The sequence below is a fragment of the Rhinolophus ferrumequinum genome, chromosome 25 (assembly GCF_004115265.2).
Source record: "Rhinolophus ferrumequinum isolate MPI-CBG mRhiFer1 chromosome 25, mRhiFer1_v1.p, whole genome shotgun sequence".
NCBI classification, from domain to species: domain Eukaryota; kingdom Metazoa; phylum Chordata; class Mammalia; order Chiroptera; family Rhinolophidae; genus Rhinolophus; species Rhinolophus ferrumequinum.
The window spans coordinates 7,781,070-7,795,602 of NC_046308.1; the positions used below are offsets into that span (position 1 = coordinate 7,781,070).

General features: G+C 48.5%; 1 protein-coding gene across 9 annotated transcripts in view; it reads left to right on the forward strand.

The window, feature by feature from the left end:
• RPH3A (rabphilin 3A) overlaps positions 1-14,533 on the forward strand; it is a 228,003-nt gene that overhangs the window by 189,355 nt on the left and 24,115 nt on the right. For 7 of the 9 annotated variants that reach the window (XM_033098347.1, XM_033098346.1, XM_033098345.1 and 4 more), the window contains 7 exons: positions 5,596-5,725; positions 6,989-7,075; positions 7,649-7,814; positions 10,234-10,272; positions 10,372-10,533; positions 11,923-11,997; positions 13,616-13,678. In XM_033098347.1, the coding sequence (XP_032954238.1) occupies positions 5,596-5,725; positions 6,989-7,075; positions 7,649-7,814; positions 10,234-10,272; positions 10,372-10,533; positions 11,923-11,997; positions 13,616-13,678 (722 nt within the window). The remainder of the gene's footprint in view (positions 1-5,595; positions 5,726-6,988; positions 7,076-7,648; positions 7,815-10,233; positions 10,273-10,371; positions 10,534-11,922; positions 11,998-13,615; positions 13,679-14,533) is intronic. The other 2 variants (XM_033098352.1, XM_033098349.1) reach the window with 1 other exon arrangement.

The following is a 14,533-nucleotide window of genomic DNA, read 5'->3' on the forward strand; positions in this document are numbered from 1 at the left end:
GAGTTGGGAATCCACGTCCCACCACCTCATCCACTGGTGCCTAGAGGAGGGGGACATAGCCTTCTGGTGCCTCTGGGAGCATCCGGGGAAATAGGGGCACCCACCCGACTTTACTGAGTCACCAACAGCTCCCCTTAAGCACCCAGCCTGGTGATGGATGTGTTTCCTGGACATGAGGCGCGACAAGTAATCATAAAATTAATCGGGCATGTAAAGACATAAACTAGAGAGTGACAGCCACTTACAGTGTCCAGCTAATTGGGCAGTTAATGTGGAGACATTAAACAGACCGACAATACCAGCCTGCCACAGCAGACAGGTCTTCTCTTAGTCATTGAGGGTCCTTCCATCGCAAAGCACAAGGGGAACTCCTGATGTTCCAGCCTCAGGATCTGAGAAACCCTGAATGTTGCCCAGGGAGGAGACCTGAAGTGCATCTCATCTAGCGTCTCATGTTATAGCTTGGGGAGAGGGTCCCAGAGAACGAAGGCTTTTCAAGGTCACGGACTGGATCAAAGGTAGGATTCAAGCCATGTCTTTTAACCCTTGGTTTATATGTTCTCTAACTTCCAAAGTGCACTTCCTCTTCTCATATAAAGGTAACACATGGTCCTGTAAAAAGTTAAGGAGGTACAGAGGAGTGCTTAGGGAAGAGGCGTGGCAGAGGCGTTAAAGAAGGAAGTAAGAGTTACTTATAATCCCACCGTGCGACGATAATCGCTGTACATGCTGTGGGTGTTTCTGATTTTGTTTTTTGTGTGTTCAATGCACACCACGAAGATAGTCAGATAAGCAGGTTCCAAACCCAAACTCATACCCTGATCACAATTCTACATCCTGGGCTTTGGGTTTCTTTTTAAAAAATACACGAACATGTAATAATGAGGAGATCCTTTTGCCATGGGATGTGTCCCACGACTTCCTTCCTTTCTGCCACATTTCTCAAAGTGTGGCCAGAGATTCACCAGCCTCAGGGTCATTCAAGGTCATTCAAATACAGATTCCCAGGCCCCAGCCCAGTCCTGTAGGGTCATTTTCTGAATGTTGAGCCCTCTCCCCAGGTGACCTAAAGGCACCGTAATTTCTGGGCTCTCAGCAGGGCCGCGTGCTGAGATGCTGGTATCCGCCTTAACCAGATCCATGGCTGAGAAGGTGTAGAGAGGGAGCCCCGTGAGCTGGCATTCTTGGCATGCTCTCTGCCATGTAGTGAGGGCTGCGAACATCTCCCACGTTGCATGTAGTGCTCTCCTGCCAAGCCTGGTAACAACAAATGTTCCTTCTGGGGTAAAGAAGCTCAAGTGTTTTCTCACTAGGATAAAGACCCATTGGTGATTCGTGGGCTTCCATGACGATTTTGACTCAGCTTTCTGCAGTTTCATCTCCAGGTTTATATTCTCTGGCTGTCGGGGCCTCCACGTTGGGGCCCTAGCATTGGGGGCTACAGAAGAGGGGGTCCAAGTGAGCGGGATGCAGGAAAGCCCCGCTCATCCCAATTGTTGAGCGGACACGAGCGGTCTGTCCATCCTCACCCGACGTCTTCGCTCTTTATTGGTCTGTACTGAATTCACAAATAATGAGGGGCCCTGCGCTGAGACATCTGAATAATGATCTTGAACCTGTTGTTTTTCTGTGCCATTTGCTGCCACTGAAGGACGCTAATGAGACACTCCCTGTACAATCGTGTTAATGGTTCTTGCGGCATTTAGGATTCAATGGTGGAAGAAACAGGCGTCTTGGAAGAGAGGCCGGAATGCAGGTTTACAAGTGGTGGGTGAATCCACAGCGCTTTCTTTCCCAGAGGCGGCAAGAAAGCCTTCCCCGTTTCCTGAACAAAGCGCACCTCTGTTTAGAATTGGATCATCTGTGTCTCACGCTCTCTTTCTGAGCTATGCTGGCAAAGCTTGACTGGAGACCGGAGGCCATGGGGGCTTCATGGAAAGAAAGATGATGTACTGACACAGAGAACTAGATTCTAGCCCTGGCTGAGTGACCCCAGGTGAGCCTCTCACCCTCTCTGTGCTTTGGGATCCCCCCATGGAGAAAGTGAGAAGAGCAAAATCTAACCATTTCCTGTCTTAGGCAGTGAGTGAAGGAGAAAGTGGGCCAGAGCAAGGGGGTGTGCAAGAAAACGTCACCATGCACTTAGCATCCCCTGCCTCCGTTAGCTCACCTCATTGTCTCATGATGTTTTATAGTTCTACAGCATCGAAAGGCATCCTGACGTTTATCTGCTCCAGACTTCAAACTGCTTCTTTAAACCATGGAATCACCTTTCCAAAGAAAATCTAATTCAACCGCCCAAACAAAATGAAAGAGAGACATGCAGACATGCTGTGGATGAAAGGGGTTTGCTGGCCCCTCAGAATCACTTCCACCACTCCACGCCACTGGACGCCCCCTTAAACTGGCTCTAAGGAACCCCTGGGGTGCCACAAAGCACAGTTTGACAACCACTGGTTTAGCCCAACCCCTTCTGTTTTACAGATGAGGAAGCTGAATCCCAGAGAGGCAAAATCTGTAGTTACAATCCAGATTTCTGGACCCTACGCTGAGGGTTCTTTAGAGAAGCAAGATGACGGGACAGCTGTTGGGTGTCTCGTCCCAACCTCAGGGAAGTGAGAGGCGGATGTGACAGAACCAGGTGACTGCGTGTGTGCAACTGACCAATGATTGAGAGTCCCTCGGAGTGGGGACGGCAGGGAGATTGAGCAGCGTGGAGAACAGACTGCTCAGGAAGTGTCCCAGGGCTCTGCTTGACACACAGTGGCAGTGTGGTGTGGCAGTTCAGGACAGGAGCTCGGAGCCAGCCTGCCTGCGTCTGACTCCCAGCTTTCTCCACCCTTTCCTGTGTGACTTAGGGAAATCACTTAACCTCTCTGTGCCTGTTTTCACATTTGGAAAATGGGGCCAAGAATAGTCCTTAGAGGGCCGCTGGAAGGATTCCTGAATGAAATCCAGGTGGCCTGGCACACAGTAATTGCTCAGCAATCACTGGCTACGATTATTCTGGGTGTTCTGAAACCACAGGCCAGGGGCTCGCCTCCCATCACCCTATGAAAACAATTTCTAGGGAAGACACAGGAGAGGGGTGATGAGAGGAGGAAGGGAAGAGCATGCTGGCTTGGGCTCTGCCTGGCCTCCTCCCTAAGCGGCCGATCTGGGTCACAGCAGAGGCTCCGGAGCCTACAGGCTGCTTCTGGCTCTGCCTCAGGCGCAGCGGCTCTCTGTTGAATGGAACACAAAGGGAAAAGCTGCTATTTATAACTTTGCGAATCAGAGCACTTTGAGGGGGTGGCAGGTGCGAGGAGGGCCTGTGAGGAAAGTCGGCATCAGGTGGCGGCCAGGGACCTTCTGGAGCCTGTGTTGCCCAGGTTCTCACACCCACAGTGTCCACAGCTGGGACCCAGCCCGTGGAGGAGTCGGCAGGGTCCGGCTCCATCTGGGTCCCCTGGTTGTACCGGGAAGGGGAACGATAAGGTCTTGTTTGAGGGAAGGGCAAGGAGATGACTTCAAGCCGGTGGGACGTGTCCAAGAAACCCACCTGAGATCGAACCAGGATGCCCCACAGGTGTAGCTGTTATGCAGCCCTGCCATGCAGAGTACGCCAGGGACCAGTAGCAGCGTGTAAGATCACTTGGGAGCTTTCTAGAAATGCAGCGCCTCAGGCCCCACCCAGACCTGATATTTCAGAATCTGCATTTAAAGAAGAATGTCCATGCGATTTGTGTGCTCGTTAAGTGTTGAGAAGCAATAGTGTCCTGCACATGAAACTTGGGTTCTAGTTTTGGCTCTGTCACTTCCTAGCTGAGCTGTGTGACCTTGGGCAAGTCATTTAACTTCCCTGTGCCTTACCTTCCTCCTCACCTATAAAAGGGCGTAGTAGTGGTACCTACCTCCCGGGGTTGGGTGACAAAGCATCTCATACCATGCCAGGTGTATCATAAGCACTATGTAAGCATCAGCTGTTATCGTATGTCACTTGATACTCAATGCAGCTTGCTTTTGCTGGTTACAGATTTGGGAAGTGGGCTGCACTCATTCATTCATTCAATGAATCAGCCATCATGTATGAACCCTCACTGTGGACCAGGCACTGTCTGGCCCTGGGGACACAGCAGGGAACAGGACAGACAAGACCTCTGGCCAAAGGCAGCTCATAGTCCAGAGGAGCAGCCAGAAGTGAACTCACAATGAGCTAATTACTTAATGCAGATAATCTCATAATTCCTTGCATATATGTCAAGTGCTTTGAAGAACAACAAGCTTGCTATGGAGTAAATAAAATGGGTGGTCAGAGAAGGGTTTTAAGAGGAAGTGATATTTCAACTGGAATCTGAAGGATAAGGGAAATCTTATAGGTAAGAAAAGTATACAAGTGTGTGTGTGTGTGTGTGTGTGTGTGTGTGTGTGTGAGAGAGAGAGAGAGAGAGAGAGAGATTAAATGTATGTGTGTTGGGGAAGCTGTATTCCAGGCACAAGGAACAGAATGTGCAAAAGTACAGAGGCAAATAGAATGGAAACTCAGAGAAGACCAGTGTAACCAGAGCAGTGGTTCTGCAACTTGAACGTAGAGTCAGAATCCTCTGGAGGACTTGTTAAAACAGATTGCTGGGCCCAATCCACAGAGTCTGATTCAGTTGGACTGGGGTTGGGCCCCAGAATGTGCATTTCTAATACATTCCCAGGTGAGGCTAATGAAGAGAGTCTGGTCATCCCAGTTGGAGAACCACAGAACTAGAGCACTGAAAGCCACACCAAGAGGGAGAAGAGCTTTAAGGTTTCACCTAGGGCCAGACCACATAGGGCCGTGGAAACCTCATGGAATGGGAACCCACGAAAGGTTTTAATGTGGGGTGAGAGTGACATGGTGAGATTTATGTTTTATGAGCATCACAATGGCTGTGGTGGGGAGAACAGATTGTAGGTGGTCGTGAATGACAGTAGGCAGACTATTAAAAGGGTACTACGGTCATCCGGGTGAGATGAAATGGCTTGGTTGTGGTGAAGATGGAGAGAAATGGGTGGATTCCAGAAACGTTAGGAAGAGAGACACGATAGGACTCGGTTGGGTCATTGAATATCAAGGGAAGAGGGGTCAAGGAAGACCACTCCCCCAGGATTCTGGTTTGAACAGGGTAGCGGATGGTGGTGCCGTTTCCTGAGAATGAAGAAGTGTGTGCTGGGAGGGGGATAGAGACCAGCCCAGGTGACCAATTCAGCTGAAAGCACAAGTTTGAGATGCTCTGAAGACATCCAAGTGAAGACGTCATGTAGACAATTAGATAAACAGCTCTGGAGCTCAGAAGGCAGTTTCCTAGAAGAGGTGACATGAGATAGAAAGGACCAGATACGATTATTCATCTGAAGTCAATAGAATAGCCGTGATTTGGGGGACGTAGGGAAGGTTCTGTGATCTTCTTACAATGGATCCGATTTCATGTGCATTTGCCTGTTTCTTGGGGAGGGTCCAATAGCCATCATCAGATACCTGGGAGTCCATGACTCATAGAAGGTTAAGACCCCAGCCTGATGCTATGGGAGATGCAGGTGGTCCCTGGTCCTCTAAGGTCCTTAGTACCCCATCTCTGCTTCCAGGCGCCTGGTGGACCGTCTGGAGAATATGAGGAAGAACGTGGCTGGGGATGGGGTGAACCGCTGCATACTGTGTGGAGAACAGCTGGGGATGCTGGGCTCTGCCTGCGTAGTGTGTGAGGACTGTAAGAAGGTACCGTCGCCCTCTTCCCTGCGTCCCTGTGTCCCTGCTCATCACATGCACAGGGGCGAGGCCTGGGCTCAAGCCTTGGGGAGCCCTGGGGCTTGGGGATGGGGCTTGGATCCTAAAGGGTAGTTGCCAGAATATAATTCCTCCTGGGATGCTCTCATGCCCAGCTGTCTCCCGAGGTAACCCTCATCCTGGCTTCTCCCGTGGAAGTCACTGTGACCCTCTGTCCCCTCGGAGCTCAGCTCCGTCCAGCATGACCTTGGGAGCTTGAGGTAGGCCACGAGCTATGGCTGAACCTGCAAGTGTTCTGGTTTTGGCTTAGCAAGTTACGTGTCAGACTGAAGAGCTTGATGGGCAAATGTATACACATGTGTGTATGTGGAAGCCTAACCCAATATTCTCTTACCCTGGGTTATAATACAAGTGACTTAGAAAGCCCCTCTCCAGCCAAGTTAGGACACTGTACTGCGAGAGACTTTCTTCTTAAAAGGGAGTCTCCCTGTGCTCCTCTACTCTACAGACGCTGCTCAGCTGCCTGCACTTGACAATTCCAGGACAGAGAGAAAACTGACCTTGGGTCGGCCTGATTCCCAGGAAAGGAATTCAGGGTGAACAACCCAGCTGGAGACATCTACAGTGTCACCTGACATCTCCTGCTTGGGGTCCCATGTAGCATATAGATGGAATATTGAGGAAAGTTGATCTATGGCCCCAAAACTTGTCTGCTGCCATCATCCAATAGTGAGAATTGGGTGATTTATTAGATTTTCCTATTTGTCTTGATTGCCAAGAAACAGCCAAAACTATAATGTCCCGTCACACAGTCATGGTGTTTACTCAGATAACTTCCTTCTCCTTGAGGAGTTGAACCTGTAGTCATGGTCTCGAATTCCTTTGGGAAGAAAGAAGAAATAAACTGATAAACAAAATGGATATATGGCCTTTCCTCTTAAAAAAATTGTGTCAGTGAGCTCTCCTGTATGGATGCTGAAAACTTAGGCCCCACTGGGACTCTTGGAGAATTCCTTCATGTAGTGCGTGGGAATGGCTCCAGTTCTTGTTATTGGAAATTAAGACCCAAATAGGAACTGTATTCTGACTGGCCTTGGTCATGGAAAGGAGGAGAGAAAAGGAGAGTTCGAGCAGTTTACATCCACCAAGAGAGAATGGGGCTCTATTGCCACCCTTCCCGGCCAGTTCCCCCAATCACTAGCAGCTCCAAGCCTGGCATATCTGACTGTGCACTGAACTGTGTTTTGTCCCCAGAATGTCTGCACCAAGTGCGGGGTGGAGACCTCCAACAACCGCCCACATCCCGTGTGGCTTTGCAAAATCTGCATCGAGCAGAGGGAGGTGAGTAGACTGGTCCCACCTGGCTTCTGGAGCACCCTCTATTTTTATCCAAGTTCCCCATCTTCTCTAGAATCAGGAAAAGGGGTGGCAGTTGGGGGCTGGAGAACCTGCTCAGGTATGTGTCTTAAGGGGTTGGTATCAAAGGAACCAGCTCCTCTGTGAACACTGGTGGAACAGTCCCTAAGTGTTTGAATGAATTTTTTTCTCCCTCTCCTAGTTCTGTGACTTTTCCTAATAGCTGGGAGCACAGCACACTTAAGAGGTGGAAGATTTGGTGTCCAGTCTTTGCCCTTATGCTCTCTGGCTATGTAACCTTCTACCAGTTTATAACCTTTCTGATATCCATCTTTCCCCAACAAGAAAATGGGGCTCCTCAGGCCCTTCCATTGAGTGTGCGGAGAGGTTGTGTGAATTAAATAGAAATGGTGAAAGGCTGCCTACTGGTAAGAAAAGTGTGCTGGTTACTGTGTCAGTGTCTAAGGAAAGGGAGCAAAGTTAAAAATTGGCACTTGTGAAGGCAGGAGCGAGAGTGCGTGGCTGCCACGTCTTTGTCCTCTCCCTCTCCTCCCCCAGGTGTGGAAGCGTTCTGGAGCATGGTTCTTCAAGGGCTTCCCCAAACAGGTCCTCCCACAGCCTATGCCCATCAAGAAGGCCAAGCCCCAGCAGCCTGTCGGCGAGCCCGCTGCCGCTGAGCAGCTCACCGCTGAGACCAAGCACCTTCCCCGGGCTGCAGCTCAAGGTAAGACAAATCACTTCTTTCAGCACCAAGGACAGATCTTGGCTAACTGGTCTACCTAAGCACATCCTGACTTCGTGTATGTGTTTCTATTCAGTTGGTGGGCAGCCAACCTCTGGGCTTGGGCCTAGGACTCCTATGTCCCCTTCACAGCTCACCGTGAGCCCTTATTAGGAAGACAGCACAGAGAACTCTTCAGCAATACCAGGCTTCCAAAATGCTTGGTTGTCACCCTTGGTGGAGGATTTAGAGGTACAACAGAGGTGAAAATTAACATTAGGAACTAAGAGAGACTCCCACAACTGAAATATACCCTGGAGCTTGGGCGGGGGGCGGATTTGGGGCTTGTTGAGAAGGCCTTCCTGACCCCTGATATTTCTTCTATCAGCCATCAGCAAATCTGAAATTGGACTAATTAAAAGTGAAAGACAAGTAGAAAGGAAATTAGTAAAAGAAAATGATCACTACTATGGAAATCATCATTATTATCGAAGTATTATTAATTATTAAAATGATTAAAAGGGAGAAGCGAAACAGTACCAGGGGGAACAAAGCAACCACAATAACAAACACATTTTAACTGAATGAGGCCACGAGGGCCAAGTAGATAAAGCCTTTGCAATGATTTCAATGTAACACTCAATGATAAAATCGGGTCTGAAGGACAATTCTGGGGTTGAGTGCGGGCAGTGCTTCTGGAAGCTAGGTTATAGTTAAAGGTCTCAAAAATTGAAAGGCCCAACTATGTTTCCAATAAGATAACGTCTCAAGACACACAGTATGATGCCTGGTTCTCAGAAGGCATCAATGAATATTTTCTTCCTGACAAAGCATGAGCAACTTCTATTCTTTCCGGAGATTTGCCAAATTGTCCATAGACACAGCATCCAAGAGGAGCGCCCAGTTTCTACCAGAAGGATTTCCTTCTTCCTGGTTAAGCAGTACTCCTTCTAGGCTGAGAAGGCTATGTAGCACAACTGTCGAGAGCTTGGACATCCGAAGCCAGCAGGATGTAAATTTGAATTCCAGCTCTGCCACTTACTAGCCCTGTGAGCGTGAGCAAGTGGCCTAACCTCCCTGAGACCCTTTTCTCATCTATAAAATGGAGTTAGCTCATGGGGTTATTTTGAGGATTAAATGAGATACTACATGGAAAGTGCTTTGCACTTAGTCAATGTTGGCTAATAATATATAATGTTAATCACCTGTACACAGACACATACACACATAAATGGTATGGATTAGCTTATCAGATAAACTCTGGACAAAACAGATACACTCTGAAAATATGGTGGATGTTACACCCATTCACCTCACCAGGAAGAAGTAACACCACCAGCATTGAGTGGTGACACCTAAAAAACTCATGGGTACTAACCTCCAGTGCTGGTGAATGTTTGGGGAAACTGGTACTCCATAAACTGTTGGTAGGACTAGAAGTCACCTCCAGCATTTTAGAAAGTAATCTGGCAGAATTTCTTAAAATCTGAAGTCTATATACCATTGGACCCCGCAATCCCTCCCTGGGAATATATATAAGAGCCACATAAGTAACATATAAAAAGATATATGTGTCAATATATTTGTTGCCTCCTTATTTATGGCAGCAAAAACACTGGATAAGCCTAAACGTTCATTCATAGGGGAATTGTTGGATGGATTAAGACACATCCATACCATCCTATATTAAACACCTTTTAAAATGAAATGAGCTCACTCTCCATTGTCAATTTTGAATTATGTCCGTGATGAGCACTTTTAGCATTCTTTGGCCAAACACTGACTGAACACCGGATGAGTTCTAGGCTCTGTTCTGTGCCCTAGATGTAGGGGGCTGTGTGTGCCACAGACCAATATCCCTGCCTTCGTGTAGCTGAAATTCTAGTGGTGGCAACAGATGCTCAACAAGCTGCCAAGGAAAATACATTTAATATCAGGTAGTGATAAACGCCAGGAAGGAAAAGGAGGCAGGTAAAGGGGAGTCTCCATTGTGAATAAAATGGCCAGAGAAGAGCTGTCTGAGGATGATCTTTGGGGAGATACCTGATGGAAGTGATAGAGAGGGCCCATAGAATCTTCGGGAATATTATGTGCAGAGGGCTTGGAGTTGGGACATGCTTGGTGAGTCCTGGGGATAATTAAATTACGTGAACAAAGCATATCTAGAAGAGTGTGCCTATGTAACCAGTCATCTCAGTTTGGTCTTTTTGGAGCCTGTATGTGCTCCTCCTGTTTCTGCATGCAAAGGAAACAATGGAGAATAAAACTGTAGACAGGAGGTCATTGGGGAGGTACTGGAGGGGAGACTTAATTAAACAAAAGTTCTTGGGAATGGTGAATGGGCCCCTTTGTGAGCTCCTTAAGTAATAGCTCTCCAGACATCATAAAACAAGCTCTTCCTGTCATTTTTCTCTCTCTCCAGGTGACACTGATGACAGGAGGGGCCCAGGTCAGAAGCCAGGTGGGTTCTGCCGACTCCGTCTTCTATTTTGGAACAGGGGTCCTTTCATTCCGTTCTCCCATTGCCCTTTCTCCGTTCAACGTGTGCTTTTTCTTCCAGGCCCTGACCTGACCTCAGCTCCTGGTCGAGGGAGTTATGGGCCTCCTGTGCGCCGGGCGTCTGAGGCACGAATGAGCTCATCCAGCCGGGACTCAGAGAGTTGGGACCATGGCCACGGCTCGGCTGCCAGTGACTCCAGCCGGAGCCCAGCAGGTGACAGAGGTGGGCAGATCCAGACGCGCTTCCTGGATGAGGAGAATCAGAAAGAATGGGGAGGACAGTATTTTTATTCATTTGTTCGTTCAGTATTTATCGAGCACCTACTGTGTGCCATCTTTAAGAAAAACTTGTTTGTTTTTTTTATCCTCCTCCCCCAAAAAGCTCTGGGGGGAAAGGCCCCTTGGCTTTGAGCAAAGTAAGGATGTTTCCCTTTCACAGATCTGTCCAAGTTCTTTCTTCTCCTGGCAAGTAGCCTGTGCTGGAGGTGACAATAGGCTGGGTTAGCGTGGCCGGGATGCCACTCATAGCACCTCTGTCCTCACTCGCGGTGGATTTGTTCAGCAAGAGTGCCCACTGGTGGGAGCCCCTGATTCCTGGACTTTGAGAGAAATATGCTGGCTTGGGGAGAGCTGTGTTTCCTACCCCTGTGTGCGAACTTGGAACCGCTTCATTTCTTTCATAGAAAGGTCATCAGACTGGGTCTCAGTTCGATGGGCTGAATATTAGGTCCTGGTTGATGTCTGGCCTTCTTTTTCTGGGTAGTGGGTTCGTGGCTTAGCACCTAATGGTCTCAAGCAGACTTTGGAGACCAAATGCCTGAGTCAAACCCGGCTCTACCACACACCAGCAACAGACATTGGATGAGTGCCTCTACTCCTCCGTGCCTCAGTTTCCCCATTTATAAAGTAGAGATAATAGTGTCCACCTCATGGGGTGTAGAGATTAAATTCTTATATGTAAAGTCCCTGGCACATGGGAAGCATTAAATAAATGTTAACTCATGATTATCAGGTAGGTAGAGTTATTGCCTCCATGAGGCATCTGTGGTTCAGAGAGGTTGAGTGAGCAACCCAGAGTCACACAGCTTATAAAAGAGAACACTCAAATGCAAAGCTAGGTCCATGTGAAGATAGAGACCAGATTCTTTCAATAGTAATAAAATAATATCAACCTCTGCCAGATGTTGAGTGTCTGCTACATGCCAGGCACTGTTTTGAGCACTTTGCATGTATTGTATCATTGTATCTCCACCACATGCCGTGAGGTAGGTACTATTATCCCCATTTAACAGATGAGGAGACTCAGGCCCAGAAAGGAGAGGTCGTTTGTGCAAGGTTGCACAGCTGGAAGCAACATCACAGAACCTGTGCTTTTCAACACCCCATGCTGCTGCTGTGACTTGCCCAGGGGGTCTGAGTATTGGAAGCAGAGAATGCACTGAGGGAGGAGAAGGGGGCCTGAAAGAGCTGACAGTGTTGTATGGGGGGGAGGCGGCTGCGTTCAAATCCCGAAGGCATTGCCTTGTGCCGGCTGACTGGTCCCAGCTTCTTCCCGCCGTGTGTGCGTGTGCACGTGTACATGACGGGCTGTTTCCTTTCCTTTCTCCGGCAGGTTTGAGACGGGCCAACTCAATCCAGGCCTCCAGACCTGCCCCCACGTCAGTGCCTCCTCAGCCTGCGCAGCCAGGTACCAGCTCCCCACTCGCCCACCCGGACCGTCCATCACTCAGAGGTGACCCCAATTCCTCCCATCCTTGCTGGCACAGCCCGTGGCTTTCTGCAAATCCGCAGTCACCCCCAAATCCTAAGCTCTTCTACGACCCTCAGAATGAGTAATCCTCAGAGCTGCAAAGCCAGGCGGGTTGGGAGGGAGCGTCTTATGCACCTAAGTGCAAGAAGTGACAGCACTTCACTCCTCAGTGTTTTTCACCTTCAGGCATTGCCACTCCACTGTCACAATTTTTGCCACATGAACCTACTACCTACTGTCTTATTTTCTTGGTATCTGTCTTGAGATTGACTCACTTTGCAAACATAACTAAGAGAACTTGCTGTCACAGATTCTCTCGAGGAAAATTTAAGAACATCAGACTTTAATAAAATGGCAAATGTTCCCAGAAACGTAGTGTGAGATTCAGGAAGAAATGGTGAGCGAAGAGATCGGTAACATGCGACCATCTAAACAAATATGGCTTGTGAGAGACAAAAGAAATAATACCTACTTGGTACAGTTTCAATATTGTTACTGTAAAAGAAATCTATAATAATGGTATAAATGGGAAACCAGTATTCCATACTCTAAAGAGAATGGAAAAGAACCACAAACTGGAGGCCAAAAGTCTGACAGGTTTCTTCTGAGGGCTGTGAGAGAGAATCTTCTAGAACTCTCTCGTAGCTTCTGGTGGCCTCAGGCATTCCTTGGCTCGTTGATGGCTTTCTCCCTGTGTCTTCACATCGTCTTCCTTCTGTGCATGTCTGTCTCTGGGTCCACATTTCTCCTTGTCATAAGGACACGGTTATATTGGCGTAGGGCCACCCTACTGGCCTCCTTTGAATTTGATCATCTGCAAAGACCCTCTTTCCACGTCAGGTCACATTCCCAGGCACTGGAGTGTTTGGACTTGAACCCCCTTTGGAGGAACACAAGTCGACCCATTGCATAATGAAAATAAAACAGTGCAATGACATTCTCAGGGATCTGGCCTGCCCGGAGCCCGAGGCCTCTTCTCTTTTGTTCAACAGGGAAATTCACAAAGGTCAGAGGGGTGTTCAAGACACAGGGGCCCCTAAGTGAGACTTTCTCCACGATGAAATCAGGATCGACTGATGGTGGAAACCAGAATGACTTTCTCACTGTGTCACTGAACGATGCTTTATGCCCCATCCCTGTGGTTCTCCCCTGTACCCCACGCGTTGGGAAATGTCGTTGTAAAGAACCCCCTGGATTGTTTGGTAATGACCCATAGCCATGGTGGACTCACAGCATAACCTCGCCCTTCAGCCTACAAGCACTTCAGGCTTCGTTCCTAACGGCCAGGCATGTGGTGATACAAACATGGAGAGCAGGCATCACCATCCCATTTCACAGAGGAGGAAGTTGAGGCTCAGGAAGGAAGCACTGGGGCTTGAACCCAGGCCTTCCTGACCCCAGAATCCCCTGTGGGACCGTTTCTGCTGCTCCAAATATCTGCTATCACCGGCTGCCCTTGGGCCTGTGTGCACACCTGGGCAATGAGGGGACAAGCGGCAGACACCCAAATGAAGTCACCTTCTCTGCTCCATCGCTTTTTCTTTTTCCCACTCAGGGCCCCCAGGAGGCAGCAGACCCAGTCCTGGGCCAGCAGGACGCTTTCCGGACCAGAGACCAGGCGAGTGCTCGCTTCTTCCTGTTCCTGCCCAAGTGGCCACCTCTCTCCCACTTCCCTGTGACAGCGCAGGGGGCAGCCAGACCTGGGACCCGTCTGCATCCTGAGACCTATCTGATGAGCTGGCTCTAAGGGCCCCCCTTATTCCAAAATCTAGATAGTCCATACTAAGATTAGATCAATGAGAATGACAACACATAGTCGTTAAAAGCATACTCGTCTTGGATTCAAATCTCTGCTGCCCATATGTCCTTTTTGACTGTGTGACTCCATATGTCCTTTTTTGTTCTTATACCATCTGTAAAAAAACGTGTGATTTTTCTTCCCAGCTGTGTGACCTGAGGTAAGTCACTTAACTTCCCTGAGCCTCAGTTTCTTTATCTGTAAAATGGGAATAATACAAGGACCTACCTCACAATATTGTTGGGTGGATTAAACAAATCAATACATATAAAACCTTGACATGTGGCCTGTTATGTATTAAGACCATGCTAAGTGACGGTGATTATTACAGATGATATATATGCGTCACCATCAATCGCCATAGCTACAACTTACTCATTACTTTCTAATGCACCAGGCACGGTTTTAAGTGCTGTACGTATATTATGTAATTTTAAAAATAATGACCACTGCTATTTGAGCACCTTCAAGTATTATAATTCCCATTTTACAGATGAGGAAATTGAGGCTAAGAGACGTTAAGTAATGTGCCTTAGGTCACACAGCAGAGACTCCAACCCAGAGCCCACACTGCTGATCAGTAACCCCCGTGATGTCTGTTTCGCCTGCATCTGAATCAGCTCGTGAGACTTGCTATAAATCATCGATTCCAAGGCCCCACTGCATGGCCTACTA